The sequence below is a fragment of the Phyllosticta citribraziliensis genome, assembly GCF_038025025.1.
Source record: "Phyllosticta citribraziliensis strain CPC 17464 chromosome Unknown J3D65scaffold_12, whole genome shotgun sequence".
Classification (NCBI taxonomy): Eukaryota; Fungi; Ascomycota; class Dothideomycetes; order Botryosphaeriales; family Phyllostictaceae; genus Phyllosticta; species Phyllosticta citribraziliensis.
Genome location: NW_027117349.1, coordinates 68,331 through 82,531, shown reverse-complemented (window position 1 = coordinate 82,531; position 14,201 = coordinate 68,331). Strand labels below are relative to the sequence as shown.

Sequence of the window (14,201 nt, the reverse complement as noted above, 5' to 3'; positions counted from 1 at the left end):
AATTTGTGTTATTGCGTCGACTCTCGGTTGATTTTCGCCTCGATGATGGTTTTTTTTTTTTTTTTTTTTTTTTGGCTTCTCTTCACAATTTATACCCCCGTTAGTAGCCCTTTGTCTCGACGCTCTACTTGTCGTTGGGCGCCGAGCTATCTATCCTTCTCTTTTCTTAAATTCGTCCCCTTCCTCACATCTCCGCGAGATTTTGGCTTGGCGGATTGAATGCACTTGGAGACGCATCGGCTTCGACATGACGGCAGCACCTGCTCTATCCATAAATCCCCAGTTTGTTTTCTTTTTTGTGGCTCGCGCTTCGTGCGGCGTTGCCATCCCCCGAAAAGCATACGTTTGATTCTTGCGATTTCCGCGCTTGCTCTTTCCTGAATTTTTTGCTCCTGTCCATTTGTCTCTTTGCCTCGGATTTGGTTTTAATTCAGTTTTGCATGCTATACCAGTTTTGCCGCGTGTTTGGTTTACTTAATTGCTGCGTCTGTTGCGTCGGTGCCCGGTCTTGTTTGGCTTTGCATCTATTTATTTCTCTTGTTTGCCGCGGTAGCTACGTAGCTAGCTGAGATCACGCTCCATTTCACACACCTACCAGTCGATCTACATCCCATGAAGTGCGTCTTGCGTCCAGCCTTGTCGTGCTCGTCGGCGGGTTCAGCCGGCTGGCTGCCAGCCGACCGCCTTTTGACGCGCCTCCGGGGCCAACATCCTTCACCCTGCTCCACCCTCAGTTCAGTTCGGTTCAGCTCAGGCCAACCTTCTCCCCGAACCGCAGCCCGCCCTCAGCTCCCTCCACTCGTACCGAAACGGGACGCACCCGCCTCGATCCCCAGGCAGCCAGCCGAACCGTTAGTTTCCAGCCTCTGACTAGACGCAGCAATCGAAGCAGAGTTGCGTTCCGGGGACAGACAGACACATGGGGAAGCTGGCAGGAAGGAAGGAAGGGGGCCAGGGGGGGCCAAGTGGCTGACGAGCAAGTGGGTCCAGCGCGGCTCAGGCAGGCCACACTGTTCCTACATGCGGCAAGCTGCTGGGAGCAGCACAGGCAAGGTACGGACAGGGGTCGTCGGTTAGGTTAGGTTGGTTGGCCCGGGTTCGGTTCGGTTGCCTGGCGCGGGTCGGCCCGCCCGCCGCTGGCTGTCCCCACCCACCCACCTGTCTCCCGCTCGTTTGCCGGTGGATGGAAAAGGGGGCACTGGGTCAAGTTGTTACCTGGGCCACCTAATTCATGTGTTTGGCCGATGTTGAGGGGGCGGAGTGTTTTGCGCTGCGAGGGATTTGGAGGTTTGGAGAATCGGCATTTATGTACTGCTGCACCGCATTGCGTTGAATTGACTTGAAGCAATTGAATTGAATTAGTTGATTTCATGTGGGGTGTAGCGCTATGATGTGGTGCGGACAAGTCCCCATCGCTCCATCCGTCCAAACGAGTGGTCAGCAAAGAGAATAGGGAGGAAGGGTATGCTGTGGAAAGAAATGGTGCGTCCAATCGTTTGCTACCAGGTGGTAGGTGGGCAGGCAGGCAGATTGCGCTGCGTGGCTGCTGCTGCGGCGTTGGTAGAAGAGGGTTTCAAAACGAACAAAAAGAAATGTCTTCCGTCGTGGTGCCTCGGTCCTCATGTCCCCTGCTTGCTTCTCCAAGCCTCCATCCCAATCAAGGCGTCCACGGCTTCCTCACCTCCTTATCGCTCTTGACATAGCACAGCTCATCAACGACGTACTCCTCGAGCCTGCGCGCGTCCTCTGCGCGATCATCATCCCTCTCTTTCTCCTCCTTCGCCTCACCCGCCGCCGCCGCCGCCGCCGCCGCCATCTTCCCCATCATCATCATCCGCGGACTAACGGGCCCCAGCTCGATTTCGCGCAGGCCCGAGAAGCGCTTCTCCGAAACGGGCGAGCCGATGACGGTCGATCCGGACGCGTCGGTGCCGTAGCTGGGCGCGGCGCTGGGCTTGCGCAAGGAGTAGTTGGGCGGGAAGGGCACCGATGAGGCGATTCCACTGCGCGTTTCGGGCGTGCTTGGTGTCGTCGGTGTTGTTGTCGTTGCCGCCGTGGTGGTGGCGGTGTTGCTGGTGAGATGCGAGCATTCTTCGTCGATGGATGTGCGCCAGAAAGTAAAGAGGCTCCTCTTCTTCGCATGCTGCGGCTTGGGAGCAGCGCTTCTGTCAACCGTTGTTGCCACGACATATGCTTTGTGGCCAAAGGTCAAGCGAGACCTGATGCTGGGGCTGGACCCGGTGCGCGATTTCGAGACGGACGCCTGCTGCGAGACGCTGCTCAGGGGCAAGATGCTGGGCCGTCGTGCACCGCAGCAGCAGAGCTTGTGGAGGCCTATGGCGCCGAACCATTTGCGGTAAATGGCAAACGCATCCACGCCCAGGCCGAAGAACAAGAAGTTCACGAGCCCGCTGAGCAGCCAGATCCACCTATCGAAGCGCAGTCGTCCGCCCGTCGATACTGCGACTGGGTGATTCCAGTATTTGTTGTGCACCTCCGCCCAAGAATAATGGAGGCCCTCTGGCCTTGTGTTGGCGTAGAGCACGTATGATTGCGAGGGGAGCAGGACTATGACGGAGATGGTGGCCATGATGAACAGCCGGAGGAAGCGTGACTTGGTCGTTCCCGACGTGCTCAGCAGGCGGGAAAACTCGATTCTGTATCGGTGGAGACGGACGAGGATGAGAACTGAACATGTCAGTATCAAACCAAAGCATGGGGCTCTCGACCAAAAACTTACGAGCATAGACTGCGACCACTGTGCAAATGACCAAGGGCCACATGGCCAAAAGGACGATTGCCACCCAGTTGAAATTGAAGACGGTCACACATCCGTTGATGCCGTAGATGAAGTACCGCCGCCCCTGAACAATGTAAAAGGTGGACATTTGGAGGATGACCGGGACGAAGCAGATGACAGCGTCGGTGATGAGGTGGCGCTTCCGCGAGCTCTCTGAACTGACCACGGTGTTTTTGGTGTCCATGATGCGAGCCAGACCGCGCATAATGCAAAGCAGGCAGCACGATATGCCAGTCCAGGTTCCGACGAAGAAGTAGACTTGAATGTCGCACACGCCCACGCCGCTGAACCAGTGGGCAAGATCATCGTTCGGCCACAGGATGGGGTTGAGGAAGACGGTGAAGTTGAGGAGGATGATCCACAGGACCAGCGTGCAAGCTGCGAGGTTCTTGTTCTTGTAGTGCCATACCATGGGAGGGATGTTGAGGATTATGACGATGGTGGCGAGGAGGGGGACAATGTAGGCCAAGGGGAATACCGGGTACTCGTCCGACCTGGAAACCAACGACTTGTGCGGATCCCACATCTTCCTTCGTTGGACCTGTAGGTGCAGAGATGAGGAGCAACGTGTATGACTTCCAGAGCTCAGGATTTTGGCTGCCCTGAGATTTGGATGCTGGCCACTGTCGGCCTAGCCAACTCAGCAGATGGAAGCTCTTGGTTCGGGACCGGACTGAAAGCCTTGAGGGATGCCAGAAGATGAGGAGAGTAGAAGGCGAGTAAGGACAAAGAAGAACGCATGAAGACTTGAGGAAGGGATATGGCCATGGCATTAGGGGGGGCCGGCGGTCATGACGGCGAGCTATGGTGTTGAGCTCAATAACGCTGGGAAAGACACATTGAATATGGATAATGATCCCGACAGCTCGTCAGTCGTCGAGTTTCACTCCCTGGATCAAATGGAGTGAAAAGGTGGTTTGGCGGTGTTGGGGGGCTATTGAGGATTGCCGCTTCGAGTACTCAATAAGAAATGCGAATGATGGCATTGTGGGGAAGGAAAGCAGGCGCGGGGAGTCGACTTGAACATATAGGAAAGTAGCCAAAGCGGGCGGACTCTTGGAAATGGAATAAAATTCGATATTTGGACTGGCTTGAAGAGGCTGCAGAAGAAAAAAAGGTGGTGGGTGAGAAGGGTCCATGGCGCGCGTTGCAGGTGACGAGCTGAGGTTGACTGGCTGGGTGGAGACGGGCAGATTCACATGATTGCTTTGGCCGGCGGCAAAAACGATAGATGAAGAGATGAGGGGTGCATATATGGCGAATGCACGGCGGGAGTACCTACATGTAATGTACATGGTCAAGGCCACCTTTGGGGCGGGTGCCGAGTGGGTTCGGTGGTGGTGGCTGTCTGTGGCTTCGGCTTCGCACGACGCACGCAATAGGTAGCAGGAGAAGCACCGCGCTCACACCCTCCACACTCTGCACGCTTCCTCAACATCACCTCGTCTTGCATACCCACGGGAGCAGCCAGCTAGCCAGCCAGCCAGCCAGCCCAGCGCGCAAAAGAACCATGCCCATGCTGGCGCGCAGCCTCCCCGCCGTCCCGTCCGTGTGCCAACAACATGGCCGACGACGACAGACCACGCCTCCGCCAGCGCTCGACTCCATCATGGGACAGTCACCATCCGCGCCGCCGCGAGTCGCTTCTCTCTGACCTCTCTTCGGTGCGCTCCTCGACCGACCCTCTGGCGAACCGCATGGACCACCTGGTGCAGGACGAAAACTCGCACTGGCACTCGGCGCCCCTGGTCTTCGCCATCCTGCCTGCCATCGGGGGCTTGCTGTTCAACAATGGGAGCGAGGTGCTGACCGACGTCCTGCTTCTCGGCCTGGCCACGGTGCTGCTGAACTGGTGTGTGCGATTGCCATGGTAAGCTTCACTCCCTGGGCACAGTAGGTAGCCCTGCTTGCTCGGCGGACCGCGTCGGCGGCAAGGATCCGATTGCTGATGCGCTTGGACAGGGACTGGTACCGCTCCGCTCAAACTCTGGCAACGGCCACGGCCACGGCCACGACTCCGACCCCGACCCATGACGACCGCATCCCAGAAGAGGACGACCATGATGACCCTCTTGGCGCCCACGACGACGAAGACGACGACGACTTCGCTGACCTCGAAACGGCTCCAGAGACGACCACCCGCCAACCAGACAACCCTAGCGCTGATACCGAGCCCGAATACGCGCGGGCTGTGAGAGAGCTGCGCCGAGACGAGCTCCTCGCCCTGGCGGCATGCTTCGTTGGTCCTGTCTTTGGAGCCTATCTCCTCCATGGCATCCGCGCTTCCCTATCACGCCCATCGGAAGGGCTCGTCTCCAACTACAACCTCACCATATTTTTACTCGCGGCTGAAATCCGGCCTGCGTCTCACCTGCTGCGTCTTTTACGCGCAAGAACCCTGTACCTGCAACGAATCGTCCGAGACCACCTGGACCCGGACGGAGTGCGGCCAGAGGAGTCGTCGGTGAGCGATTTGAGGCAGCGCGTGGGCGAGCTCGAAACCCACATGGCCGACATGGTCTCCAAAAACGCCGCGGTCAAGAACAAGGACGCGGCCAAGTCGTCGGGTGCGCCAGCCGAAGTGGTAAATCTTGTTCGCCAGAGCTTCCAGCCGCAGTTGGATGCTCTGAACCGGGCCGTCCGCCGCTATGAAAAGCGAGCAACAACGCAGACGATGGTGACGGAGGCCCGGCTGCAGGACCTGGAAAGCCGCCTCAAAGATGCCCTTGCACTGGCGGCGGCAGCGGCGGCGCACGGCGGGCACAAGAAGCAAACGAGTCTGATTGTGCTCCTGTTTGACTTTGTCGGGTCCGTCTTCATGATGCCCATCAACGCGGCCTGGACCATGTTTGTGTACCCATTCCAGCTGACGACAGATGCGGTGCGCAAGACCAAGATATGGCTCTTCGGCACGACGAGAAAGGTTGATCGAAAGGGCAAGAGCCGAGCCAACCGAAACTCGGCGTATGAACGAGGACACGCGAGTTTGAGCGGATTTCGGACCCAGGCGGGGAGTTCGAGAAGGGCAGGTTCATCATAGCGCGCGTTCATTGTGCAAGTGGGCGGGCGAGGTGACGTTGTCGTCGTGTGTGTGCTTTAGCATCATGTTCCCCAGAGCCTTGCGACTTTTTGTCTTCCATTCTTATCTCGAGGTATACCCTTTTGTGTTTTGGCTCCTTGATTCTTTTTGAGGCGTTCAATCGGCAACAAGCCAAAGTTGCAGAGTCGATCAATGCATATAACTTTTGATCCTTGTCATTCACCAAGTCAGAGAGCATGTGTCGAGGGTTCAGCCACGGACCCAAAGCAGAAATAGTAAAGCAAGGATGGTTGTTGCTATAAAGAAAAGCTGACGGCGGGAGTAGTCGCATGACTCGCAGGATGATGGCGGCATGTCGAGATGCAGCGTGTCTCAGCGGGGTGGTGCGGTGATGTTGACGGCTTAGTCAAGATGACAGGGCTGCAAAGAGACTAGATCTGCAATGCGCCGTAATCGCGCAAATCTTGGTTGTCGTTGTCGTCGTCGGCGTCGTCGTCGTCGTTGCGGTGACGCACTGCCTGCGCTGCGCTGCGATGCGATGCGATGCGATGCGATGCGATGCGCTGCACCGTGAAGGTGTTGGAGATCGCAGGACGGTTACCCAACGGGGGGGCTAAGGCATCCTATCCTATCCTATCCATGCGTCCCTGACCGCCCTAACCCAAGGCAAACAGACCCTGAGCACTCTCACCTCTCACCTCTCCTTCAACTCCAGTCGCACACGCTCCTTCCCTTCCCTTCCCTTTCCTTTCCTTTCCTCTCCTTTCCTTTCCTTATCCTCTCCGCCCCGACATCTGAATACAGTACTTTTCTTCTCTCTCGCCCGCTCGCTCGCTCTTCACTGTTTCCCTCTCACTCCAACATCTCAACATGCGTGCTCCGACCATCATCCACCTGCCCGCAACCCTGCCGCCTTCATCACCTCCTACTCCCCCCATCACCTCCAAACCAACTTCAATCTTCCTATCGCGCTCCGATTCTCTTTCTCCCACCACAACTGGTCCCCAGCCCCGTCGCAAAAATTACCTCATCTACTTCATCACGGGCAACCCGGGCCTCATTGGCTACTACGACCTTTTTCTTTCCTACCTCCACCTTAGCCTTGCCGACCGCCTGCCTCCATCGACCCAGGTCAACTTCCATGTCTTTGGCCGCAGTCTATCTGGATTCGAGAGCGAGGCTCGAGGCGGCTTCTTGCGCAGGCGATGCGCCCCTGCCGGCGGCTACCCAGCAGAGGCAGCCGGTGGCCGCGGCGCCGGTCTGAGACCTGGAGCGAGGCCTCCCTTTGGTCTCGAAGAGCAAATCGAGGGCGCCGAGTGGGCCCTTTGGGACCACGTCCAGGGCCTGCGAGAGCAGGCGCAAGAGCAAGGAGGTTTTGACCCAAGGTTCGAGGACGATGAAGAGCCCAACATCATTTTGGTGGGCCACTCGGTTGGCGCCTACATTGCCATGGAGATTTTGCGCCGTTGGAGAGAAAAGCTCAACGTCGCGGGGTCCAAGGACGACGACGAAGAGCCAAAAGGGAAAATAGTCGGAGCCGTTTCCCTCTTTCCGACTGTCACGCACATTGCGAAGAGCGACAGTGGCAAGAAATTTGCTGTGAGTTTTCTCATGCCTGTAAGGCACGTCTTGCGAAAATCCAGTCTGACGACGAGCATAGACCCTCTTCCAAATACCGTATATTCCACTGATCCTCCACCTTCTTGTTACACTCCTCACGTTTTGGCTTCCCTCGGCGCTCTTCTTCCAATTGGTCCAATTCTTCATGCCCGAAGATGCCGCACGGACGACTACCAGTTTCGTAAAGTCACGCTACGGGATTCGCCAAGCACTGCACATGGCGCAAGAAGAGCTGCGAATCATCACCGAAGACAAATGGGATGCGGAGCTGTGGGGCGCAGCGTCGCCAAGCCCCTTGCTGCAACCGCGACCCAAAATGTACTTCCTTTTCGGGCGCCAGGATCATTGGGTTGCTGACTCAACCCGCGATGAGCTCATTGCGTCGCGTGGGAGGGCCGGCCCCAACTCCAACTCCAACTACACCGACAGCGGCTCGACTACTCCGACCATGACGGCGCCCAGAATGACGCGCCGCAGCAGCTCCAGGGCCAGCAGCGAGCCTGCCGAGGACGACTGGAAACCCGTCATGGACATCATTGACGAGATCCCCCACGGGTTCTGCGTCGAGCCCAGGCACAGCGCGGCCGTGGCTGAAAAGGTGGTCGAATACGTGTGTGAAATGGTGCGGGCGGAGTCGTAGACGCCTTGATCTTACCCTGTCTAGTCTTGGTCCTCTTCTTCCTTCTCGTGCACACTCTTCCCTTCTGTAGACTTGGTTCTTGTTCTCTTCTCTTGTTGTATTTGTCCATCGTTTCTGGTGTTTCTTCAATTTCAGTGGCCGCCACCACCACTCCACTGTCATCATAAGCTTCTGTCCTTCTTGTCCATCTTCTCCGTTGGCCGTTGCCTTGTTTCTCGGCGTTACTAGACTTTGCGCATCTCTTACCCCTAGTTTTGGTTGGTTCGCCGGGAATTGTCTTGTTCCGCTTCTTCAGCAAATAGAAAAAGTTATTTTGTCTTGGTATCTATTCGCACCCCTTTTTCGCACAAGCTCGCGGACCCTTTGCCGTTGTCATGGGCCGTGTACCGTACGTAGCTAGCCCTTACAACCGAACCTACTGCGGCGAGCCGCAAACCATCCATTGTGCCGCAGCGCAGTCGTGTCGTCCCGTCCCGTGCCGTCTGTCTCTACGTCTGTCCATCAGTTCCCAGAGCAATCACGGCGCCATCGCCGTGGTGACAGGCGGCTAGGCGTGCCTGTCGACACCTGTCGGCCGGAAGCGAACGAATACATGTAGCTTTGATTGCTGTGGTGAAGCCAGACCGAGGCTAAGTGAAGACGGCGGACTGGCTTTTTGGCTTTTGCGTCGACAGTGCTAGCCTGCTTACCGACCTATTCGTCATCTTGTTTGTTCGGCCGTACGTTCGCTCACGCAGGTGGTTGAACAAAGAGAAGTGATTTGTGGTATTTGATGTACAGGGCTTCTGTGACCCTGGTGGCTGTCTGTGTCTTTCTGGTATGCCCAGACGTGGTCCTGTGCCGTATGACCCAACCATGCGCCATGCTCAATCTGTCCGACTGACGCACTCTACGCCTCGTTTCGCAAGAGGAAAATCCCATATCCAAAAGGACTACCCCAGCACCGTTTTTAGAAATCCCAAAACTCCGTCAGCTCATACAGCTCCCCTAGTGCTTCCTCGATGAATTCATCTCAGTCGACGAAGCAAGCCCCAAGACTCTGCGGCTGTTGATCTGTTCGTTGGTCAGTAGAGCTACCGACGAGGGCTGAAGTTCGCACAAACCTCTTCAGTCTGCAGCCGGCTTTTCTCCAGAAGAGCCTCCAGAGGAACCCTTGGTGATGGTGACGACAGGAGGAAGCTTCTTGCCGTTAGGAAGACGCTTGACAAACGTCGTCACGTACGTCGGCGACGATCCCGGAGGCGGACGGTTGGCGCGGCTCCAGGCGCGCACCCGGGCATCATCGGCCTGGATGAAGTTGGTGAAGGTGCCAAAAGGCGTCTCGACAGGAGCATCTGCGATGCAGTATATATCAAGACTGATGGTGAAAAGGGGGGGTCAAGGAGTCTTTATTTACCAAAGTCTGTGCGCTGCGTGAAGAGCTTCAGCAACGCATCTCTGCCCATGACGTCGTTGGTCGGCGCGGGCTGGACTGCGCCGTGCTGCTGCTGCTGCTGCGCGGGAAACTGCTGCTGGAACGGGGCGTGCTGCTGGACTGCCGGGGCCTGGTACTGGTGGTGCTGGATGCCGGCTGAAGGGGCCGTTGAAAAGTTGATGGCAGGGCTCTTGGTGGCAGGCGCAGCGTGGAAGAACTGCGTGTCGGCAGTCGGAGCAAACATTGGAGTTGGCATGGCATGAGCGGGCGGCTTTGGCAGACTTGAGGCGGACGGAGCTCCGTGCTCGTGGATGGAAAAGTCGGCATCGGCCTCGCGCTGTTGGCCAAAAAGCTCGCGCAGCGAGACCTGGCGGCCCATGGGCACGGAGTGGGGCGCCTCCTGATGGTCGGAGCTGGCGTAGTCTGGGTTCAGCTGCTGCATGGCCTTGCGAGAGGTCTCGGCCATGCGCGCACATTCCTGGATCATGCGGGCGTTGATCTCGCGAGACTCGGCGGTCGACGATGGAGGGGGTTCCGAGAAAATCCAGAGGCCGTAGATTTGAGACTCTTCTTGGTCGACGGTTGGAACGCTGAGAATGACAAAGTCTTCGTTGACTTCGACGTCTTCAGGGGTCTTGAGCTCGGCAATGAAGTTGTCGAGAGAGCGGCGATTCAGGATGACGACGGCAAATCGGGTCGAACCAATCTCAGAATTAGTGAGCTGGACGACGAACATGGTGCCCTCGGTGCCCGATTTCTCCCACGTGCTGGTCTCGACGGAGATTTGGTACAAGACAACGTAAGGGGCGATGGAGAGGATTCCGGTGATGTTGGGGTCTTGGCGACGCAAGACGGACAGATTGAGCACTTCGGTAGTCCTAGGACCGGCCACGGGGACGCTGAGGTTGATGTCGTTCTGGAGGGTGTCTGTGTCGTAGTCGGACTGGGGGGGCTCCTTGGAAGGAGACATTGTTGGCAAAAGAAAGGGGATGCTAGATATCACAACGGAAGTAGAAAGAGAGGACTCCCAAGCGGATGACGATGGGGATGGATACCTGCGGGGTACTGTGGTGTGGTGTTGTGGCTGAGGTGTTGGAAAGCCGAGCGGCGGCCACGTTATTGCAGACATCTGTAGTGCGTCATAGCTAAACCCTCGCCCGCTTAATTCGCGGCCACCCTCAGTCACTCTGTTACCTGCCCTGTACCGACATGTGAGCATACCTTGCCTTGCCTCTCGCTCTCTCTCCCTCACCCTTCACCGCACGAATGCCCCCCGAAACCGACCCCACGTCCTCGCTGGACCAGTCCATCCCAGGCGCTTTTCCTGCCGCCCTTGCTGCTGCGTCCTCGTCCACTCCCCATAGCCTCCACCAGGCCATATATGCCCGCCGAGCCGAGTACGTGCGTCCCAAGGAAATCCGCATAAAGGTTGGCTCCTGGAACGTCGCCTCGTTCAAGGACACCCACAACGATGTCGCATCTTGGTTTGTGCGTGGCAAACCTTTCGACGTCCCCTCGCCAGCTTTCGACCCCGCTGTCTCTTCACAGTCCGCCGCGGCACCCACAACCAGCGAAGAAGTCGTCCAAGACAGTAGCGTAGCGCAAGAGCACGAGACGGACCGAAGAAAGTCAGCTTCGTCTGAAGCTGAGAGTGCCACGGACGTGTCTGGCGATGTAGACCTCTACGTGTTGGGCCTCCAGGAGGTTGTCGACATTACCTCGGCTGCCGAAGCCTTGCGACCATACACGGACCCTGCAACTGCGTCCAAGTTCAAGTCTTCGGTGGAGGATGCCTTGCCGAAGGGATACAAGCTTGTTGCCGAGCAACAGTTGATCGGTCTTCTCCTGCTCGTCTTCGCGTCTCCGTCTGTCGCACCAGAAGTGAGATCTGTCAGCACAACTAGCGTGGGGACCGGCCTCATGGGATACATGGGAAACAAGGGCGGCGTTGCTGCGAGGATCGTATTGGGAGAGACAACGAGGATGGTCTTCATAAACAGCCACCTGGCGGCCGGCGCAGACAAGACGGCGTTGGAGAGGCGGAATTGGGATGCGGCTCAGGTCGCAAGTCGGGCAAAATTCGATCCCATAGTCGACTCCATGGGCGTGTCCCACGTGAATGATGAATCTCTGGGCGAAGAAGACTTTGCCTTTTGGTTTGGCGACTTGAATTACCGGCTGGAAGGGATGCCAGGAAATGATGTCCGGCGGCTTCTGATGCTACATACGCACAACGAGTACGACGTCGCCAAAAAATCAGCCAAGGCATCCGGCAGTGATGAGGTCAGCAATCCGTCTTCTGCGCGGACGTCGTTGGACGTGGTCAAAGAGGATGACGCTGAGAGCACGTCGGAATCCATCGATCCAGATGGCGTGCTCGAACCTGAACCACTGCCAGCAAGTCTTGATCCTGCTTCGCTCCAGGCCACCTTGGACTCGCTCCTCCCGCATGACGAGTTGCGTCAGCAGCAAAAGGCCAAAAAGGCCTTCCATGATGGATGGAGAGAAGGGGAAATCAACTTTCTGCCGACGTACAAGTACGATGTTGGCACTGTTGGCGTCTTTGATTCGAGCGAGAAGCGCCGGTGCCCTAGTTGGTGTGATCGCATCCTCTTCCGAACGCGGCGCGACAAGTCAGCTTATGAGCAGAAGATCAAAGAGGAGGAGGAGATCCAGAAGCGCGATGAAGAGATGAAAAAGGAAGGACTGGACTCAAACAACGACGATGAGGTTCTGTTCGAGTATGACCCTGCCACAGACGCTGACGATGACTATGACGAGTTTGCAGACGCGGGTGAGGAGCCAGAGACGGTGACGACCAAGGAGGGCTTTGATGATGAAATCGAGCTCGAGCACTATGGCGCCTACCAAGATGTGCTGTCATCGGATCACAAACCTCTCGTCGCCGTCTTCCGGCTCAAGTATGATAGCGTTGTGGCCGAGCTCAAGGCACATGTGCTTGCCGAAGTTGCCAAAGAACTTGACCGGGCAGAAAACGAAGGAAGACCGGGAGTCACCTTGATCGTGGAGAGAGATCATAGTAAGAAGGAGACGGTGGACGGCAAGCAACAGAGCTTTGACGGCGTCAACTTCGGGCCTGTCAGAATTTTTGAGGCCAAACGCCGTAACGTCACGGTTGCGAACACTGGCCAGGTCCCTGCAACAATCGGCTTCTTCGGCCAACCTGGTAGCGACGAGGATGAGACTAAGCTACCCTTGTGGCTGTCGATGAGATTTGATCGCGAGCCTGACAAGGCAGGTGCCGCCATCAACCCCCATTACACGCTCGACCCTGGGGAAGCGTGCAACATTGAGCTGGAGATCAAGATCGATGACTTGGAGCTTGTCCGAGACCTTAATGAGGACCGAGCACAGCTTGAAGACATTCTTGTGCTACGAGTCAATGACGGAAGAGACCATTTCCTCCCGATTCGAGCAGAATGGCAGCAGTCGGCATTTGGACGTTCAATAGACAAACTCATCCGGATCCCAGAGGGCGGGGCTCGCAAGCTTCAACACCAACGCATGAGCAGTGATGAAGGCAAGAAGAGTAAAGATGATCGCAACAGCGACGACTCCAACAGCAGCCCCGGCACGAGGTTTTGGTCAGCCCCTCGGGAGCTATTCCGACTGACTGAATCTCTTGAAGATCTCCTTGAGCGTGCGGTGGCCGAGTGGGGCATGGTGGACCACGAGGAGGGTACACCTGCGCCTTGGTCCGCGGTTGCTCAAAATACATCTGGCTCGGGCTGGCCTTTTGCTCCCGGAAGCTGGACGTTCAAGGATTCCGACGCCAGGGAGAGGATGAAGTGCTCCATTGCTGACGCGATTGACGATGACAAGTCCATCGAGCAAGGATTCGACGCCGAAGACACGTCGTTCATGAAGCTCGAGACACTCTCCGAGACCCTTGTCCTGTTCCTATTGAGTCTGGAAGACGGTGTTGTACCATCGGAACTGTGGGCGAAATTGGAAGCTGGCTACGACGACCATGCCAAGAGCAAGAAAAAACCATCCCGGGACGAGGAGCGCACATGGATATTGGAAGTGATTGGAAAGTCTCCCAACCACTCGGTCACTTTTGTGCTCATGACCAGCATGCTGGGCCGAGTGGCTACAGAGATCAGGAACGCGGGCAAGGGGGATGCAGCGGATATCAACAGCCCTACCAGCCCAATCAAGAGAACGTTGACAGCCGTGGGAGGCAGGATGAGGAGCGCGAGCGAGGCGCAGAAGAGTGCGGCACAGAATGTGGAGAAAGGTTTGGCTGGGGCACTGGCAGAGGCAATGATCCGGGCAGGGGAGAAGTCTGCTGGAAAAGAGAAGGACAAGCAGCTGAGAAGGCAGAGGATGTTCAGAGTGGTTGAGGTCTTTGTGGCGCCTGATGCGTGAGGTGCAAGGCGAAGGCATTGGAGAATTTGGCACTTGATACCCAAGCATATGGAAACAATGAGAAGGACGAAAACAAGAAACAGAGTTGCATGTCGAGTACGATGAAGGTTAAGCGAGGCTGCACGTCTGGCAATGCGGACCGAGCCTCGTGCTTCTCACCCGATGACCCCGGATTCATCTTCGTCCCCATGGAAATCCGACGTGCTCATCCCAATCTGCCACTCGACCCGGCGGCTGCCTCTTTCTTTAAGCGACCCTGCAGTTGCAGACGAATCTCTGCTGCGTCCAACCAAGA

At 56.9% G+C, this 14,201-nt stretch overlaps 5 protein-coding genes across 5 annotated transcripts; 3 read left to right on the top strand and 2 right to left on the bottom strand.

The window, feature by feature from the left end:
* Positions 1 to 1,369: 1,369 nt before the first annotated feature.
* On the bottom strand, positions 1,370 to 3,497 carry J3D65DRAFT_109727 (pheromone A receptor-domain-containing protein). The gene is made up of 2 exons (XM_066793712.1): positions 2,741 to 3,497; positions 1,370 to 2,688 (listed from the first exon to the last, which is right to left on the bottom strand). The coding sequence occupies exons 1-2, from the start codon at positions 3,324 to 3,326 to the stop codon at positions 1,658 to 1,660; spliced, it is 1,617 nt and encodes a 538-aa protein (XP_066651117.1). The 5' UTR covers positions 3,327 to 3,497; the 3' UTR covers positions 1,370 to 1,657.
* A 627-nt stretch (positions 3,498 to 4,124) lies between these two features.
* J3D65DRAFT_637150 (uncharacterized protein) lies at positions 4,125 to 6,131 on the top strand. The gene is made up of 2 exons (XM_066801473.1): positions 4,125 to 4,670; positions 4,763 to 6,131. The coding sequence occupies exons 1-2, from the start codon at positions 4,363 to 4,365 to the stop codon at positions 5,838 to 5,840; spliced, it is 1,386 nt and encodes a 461-aa protein (XP_066651116.1). The 5' UTR covers positions 4,125 to 4,362; the 3' UTR covers positions 5,841 to 6,131.
* Positions 6,132 to 6,296: 165 nt separating this feature from the next.
* On the top strand, positions 6,297 to 8,554 carry J3D65DRAFT_637149 (uncharacterized protein). The gene is made up of 2 exons (XM_066801472.1): positions 6,297 to 7,439; positions 7,501 to 8,554. The coding sequence occupies exons 1-2, from the start codon at positions 6,711 to 6,713 to the stop codon at positions 8,098 to 8,100; spliced, it is 1,329 nt and encodes a 442-aa protein (XP_066651115.1). The 5' UTR covers positions 6,297 to 6,710; the 3' UTR covers positions 8,101 to 8,554.
* Positions 8,555 to 9,057: 503 nt separating this feature from the next.
* Positions 9,058 to 10,964, bottom strand: J3D65DRAFT_109780 (uncharacterized protein). The gene is made up of 3 exons (XM_066793713.1): positions 9,497 to 10,964; positions 9,204 to 9,434; positions 9,058 to 9,153 (listed from the first exon to the last, which is right to left on the bottom strand). Exons 1-2 carry the CDS (start codon positions 10,731 to 10,733, stop codon positions 9,208 to 9,210), a joined length of 1,464 nt encoding a protein of 487 aa, XP_066651114.1. The 5' UTR covers positions 10,734 to 10,964; the 3' UTR covers positions 9,058 to 9,153; positions 9,204 to 9,207.
* J3D65DRAFT_595439 (phosphatase family protein-like protein) lies at positions 10,781 to 13,906 on the top strand (the record flags this gene model as incomplete). Its single annotated transcript, XM_066797829.1, has 2 exons — positions 10,781 to 11,758; positions 11,846 to 13,906. The coding sequence occupies 2 exons, from the start codon at positions 10,781 to 10,783 to the stop codon at positions 13,904 to 13,906; spliced, it is 3,039 nt and encodes a 1,012-aa protein (XP_066651113.1).
* Positions 13,907 to 14,201: the final 295 nt, after the last annotated feature.

Coding starts and splice junctions, on each gene's coding strand:
- J3D65DRAFT_109727 (XM_066793712.1), bottom strand. CDS start 3,326: ATGTGGGATCCGCACAAGTCGTTGGTTTCCAGGTCGGACGAGTACCCG. Junction 2,689..2,740: donor AGTGGTCGCAGTCTATGCTC/GTAAGTTTTTGG, acceptor TGACATGTTCAG/TTCTCATCCTCGTCCGTCTC.
- J3D65DRAFT_637150 (XM_066801473.1), top strand. CDS start 4,363: ATGGCCGACGACGACAGACCACGCCTCCGCCAGCGCTCGACTCCATCA. Junction 4,671..4,762: donor TGGTGTGTGCGATTGCCATG/GTAAGCTTCACT, acceptor GCGCTTGGACAG/GGACTGGTACCGCTCCGCTC.
- J3D65DRAFT_637149 (XM_066801472.1), top strand. CDS start 6,711: ATGCGTGCTCCGACCATCATCCACCTGCCCGCAACCCTGCCGCCTTCA. Junction 7,440..7,500: donor ACAGTGGCAAGAAATTTGCT/GTGAGTTTTCTC, acceptor CGACGAGCATAG/ACCCTCTTCCAAATACCGTA.
- J3D65DRAFT_109780 (XM_066793713.1), bottom strand. CDS start 10,733: ATGCTCACATGTCGGTACAGGGCAGGTAACAGAGTGACTGAGGGTGGC. Junction 9,435..9,496: donor CACGCAGCGCACAGACTTTG/GTAAATAAAGAC, acceptor ACTGCATCGCAG/ATGCTCCTGTCGAGACGCCT.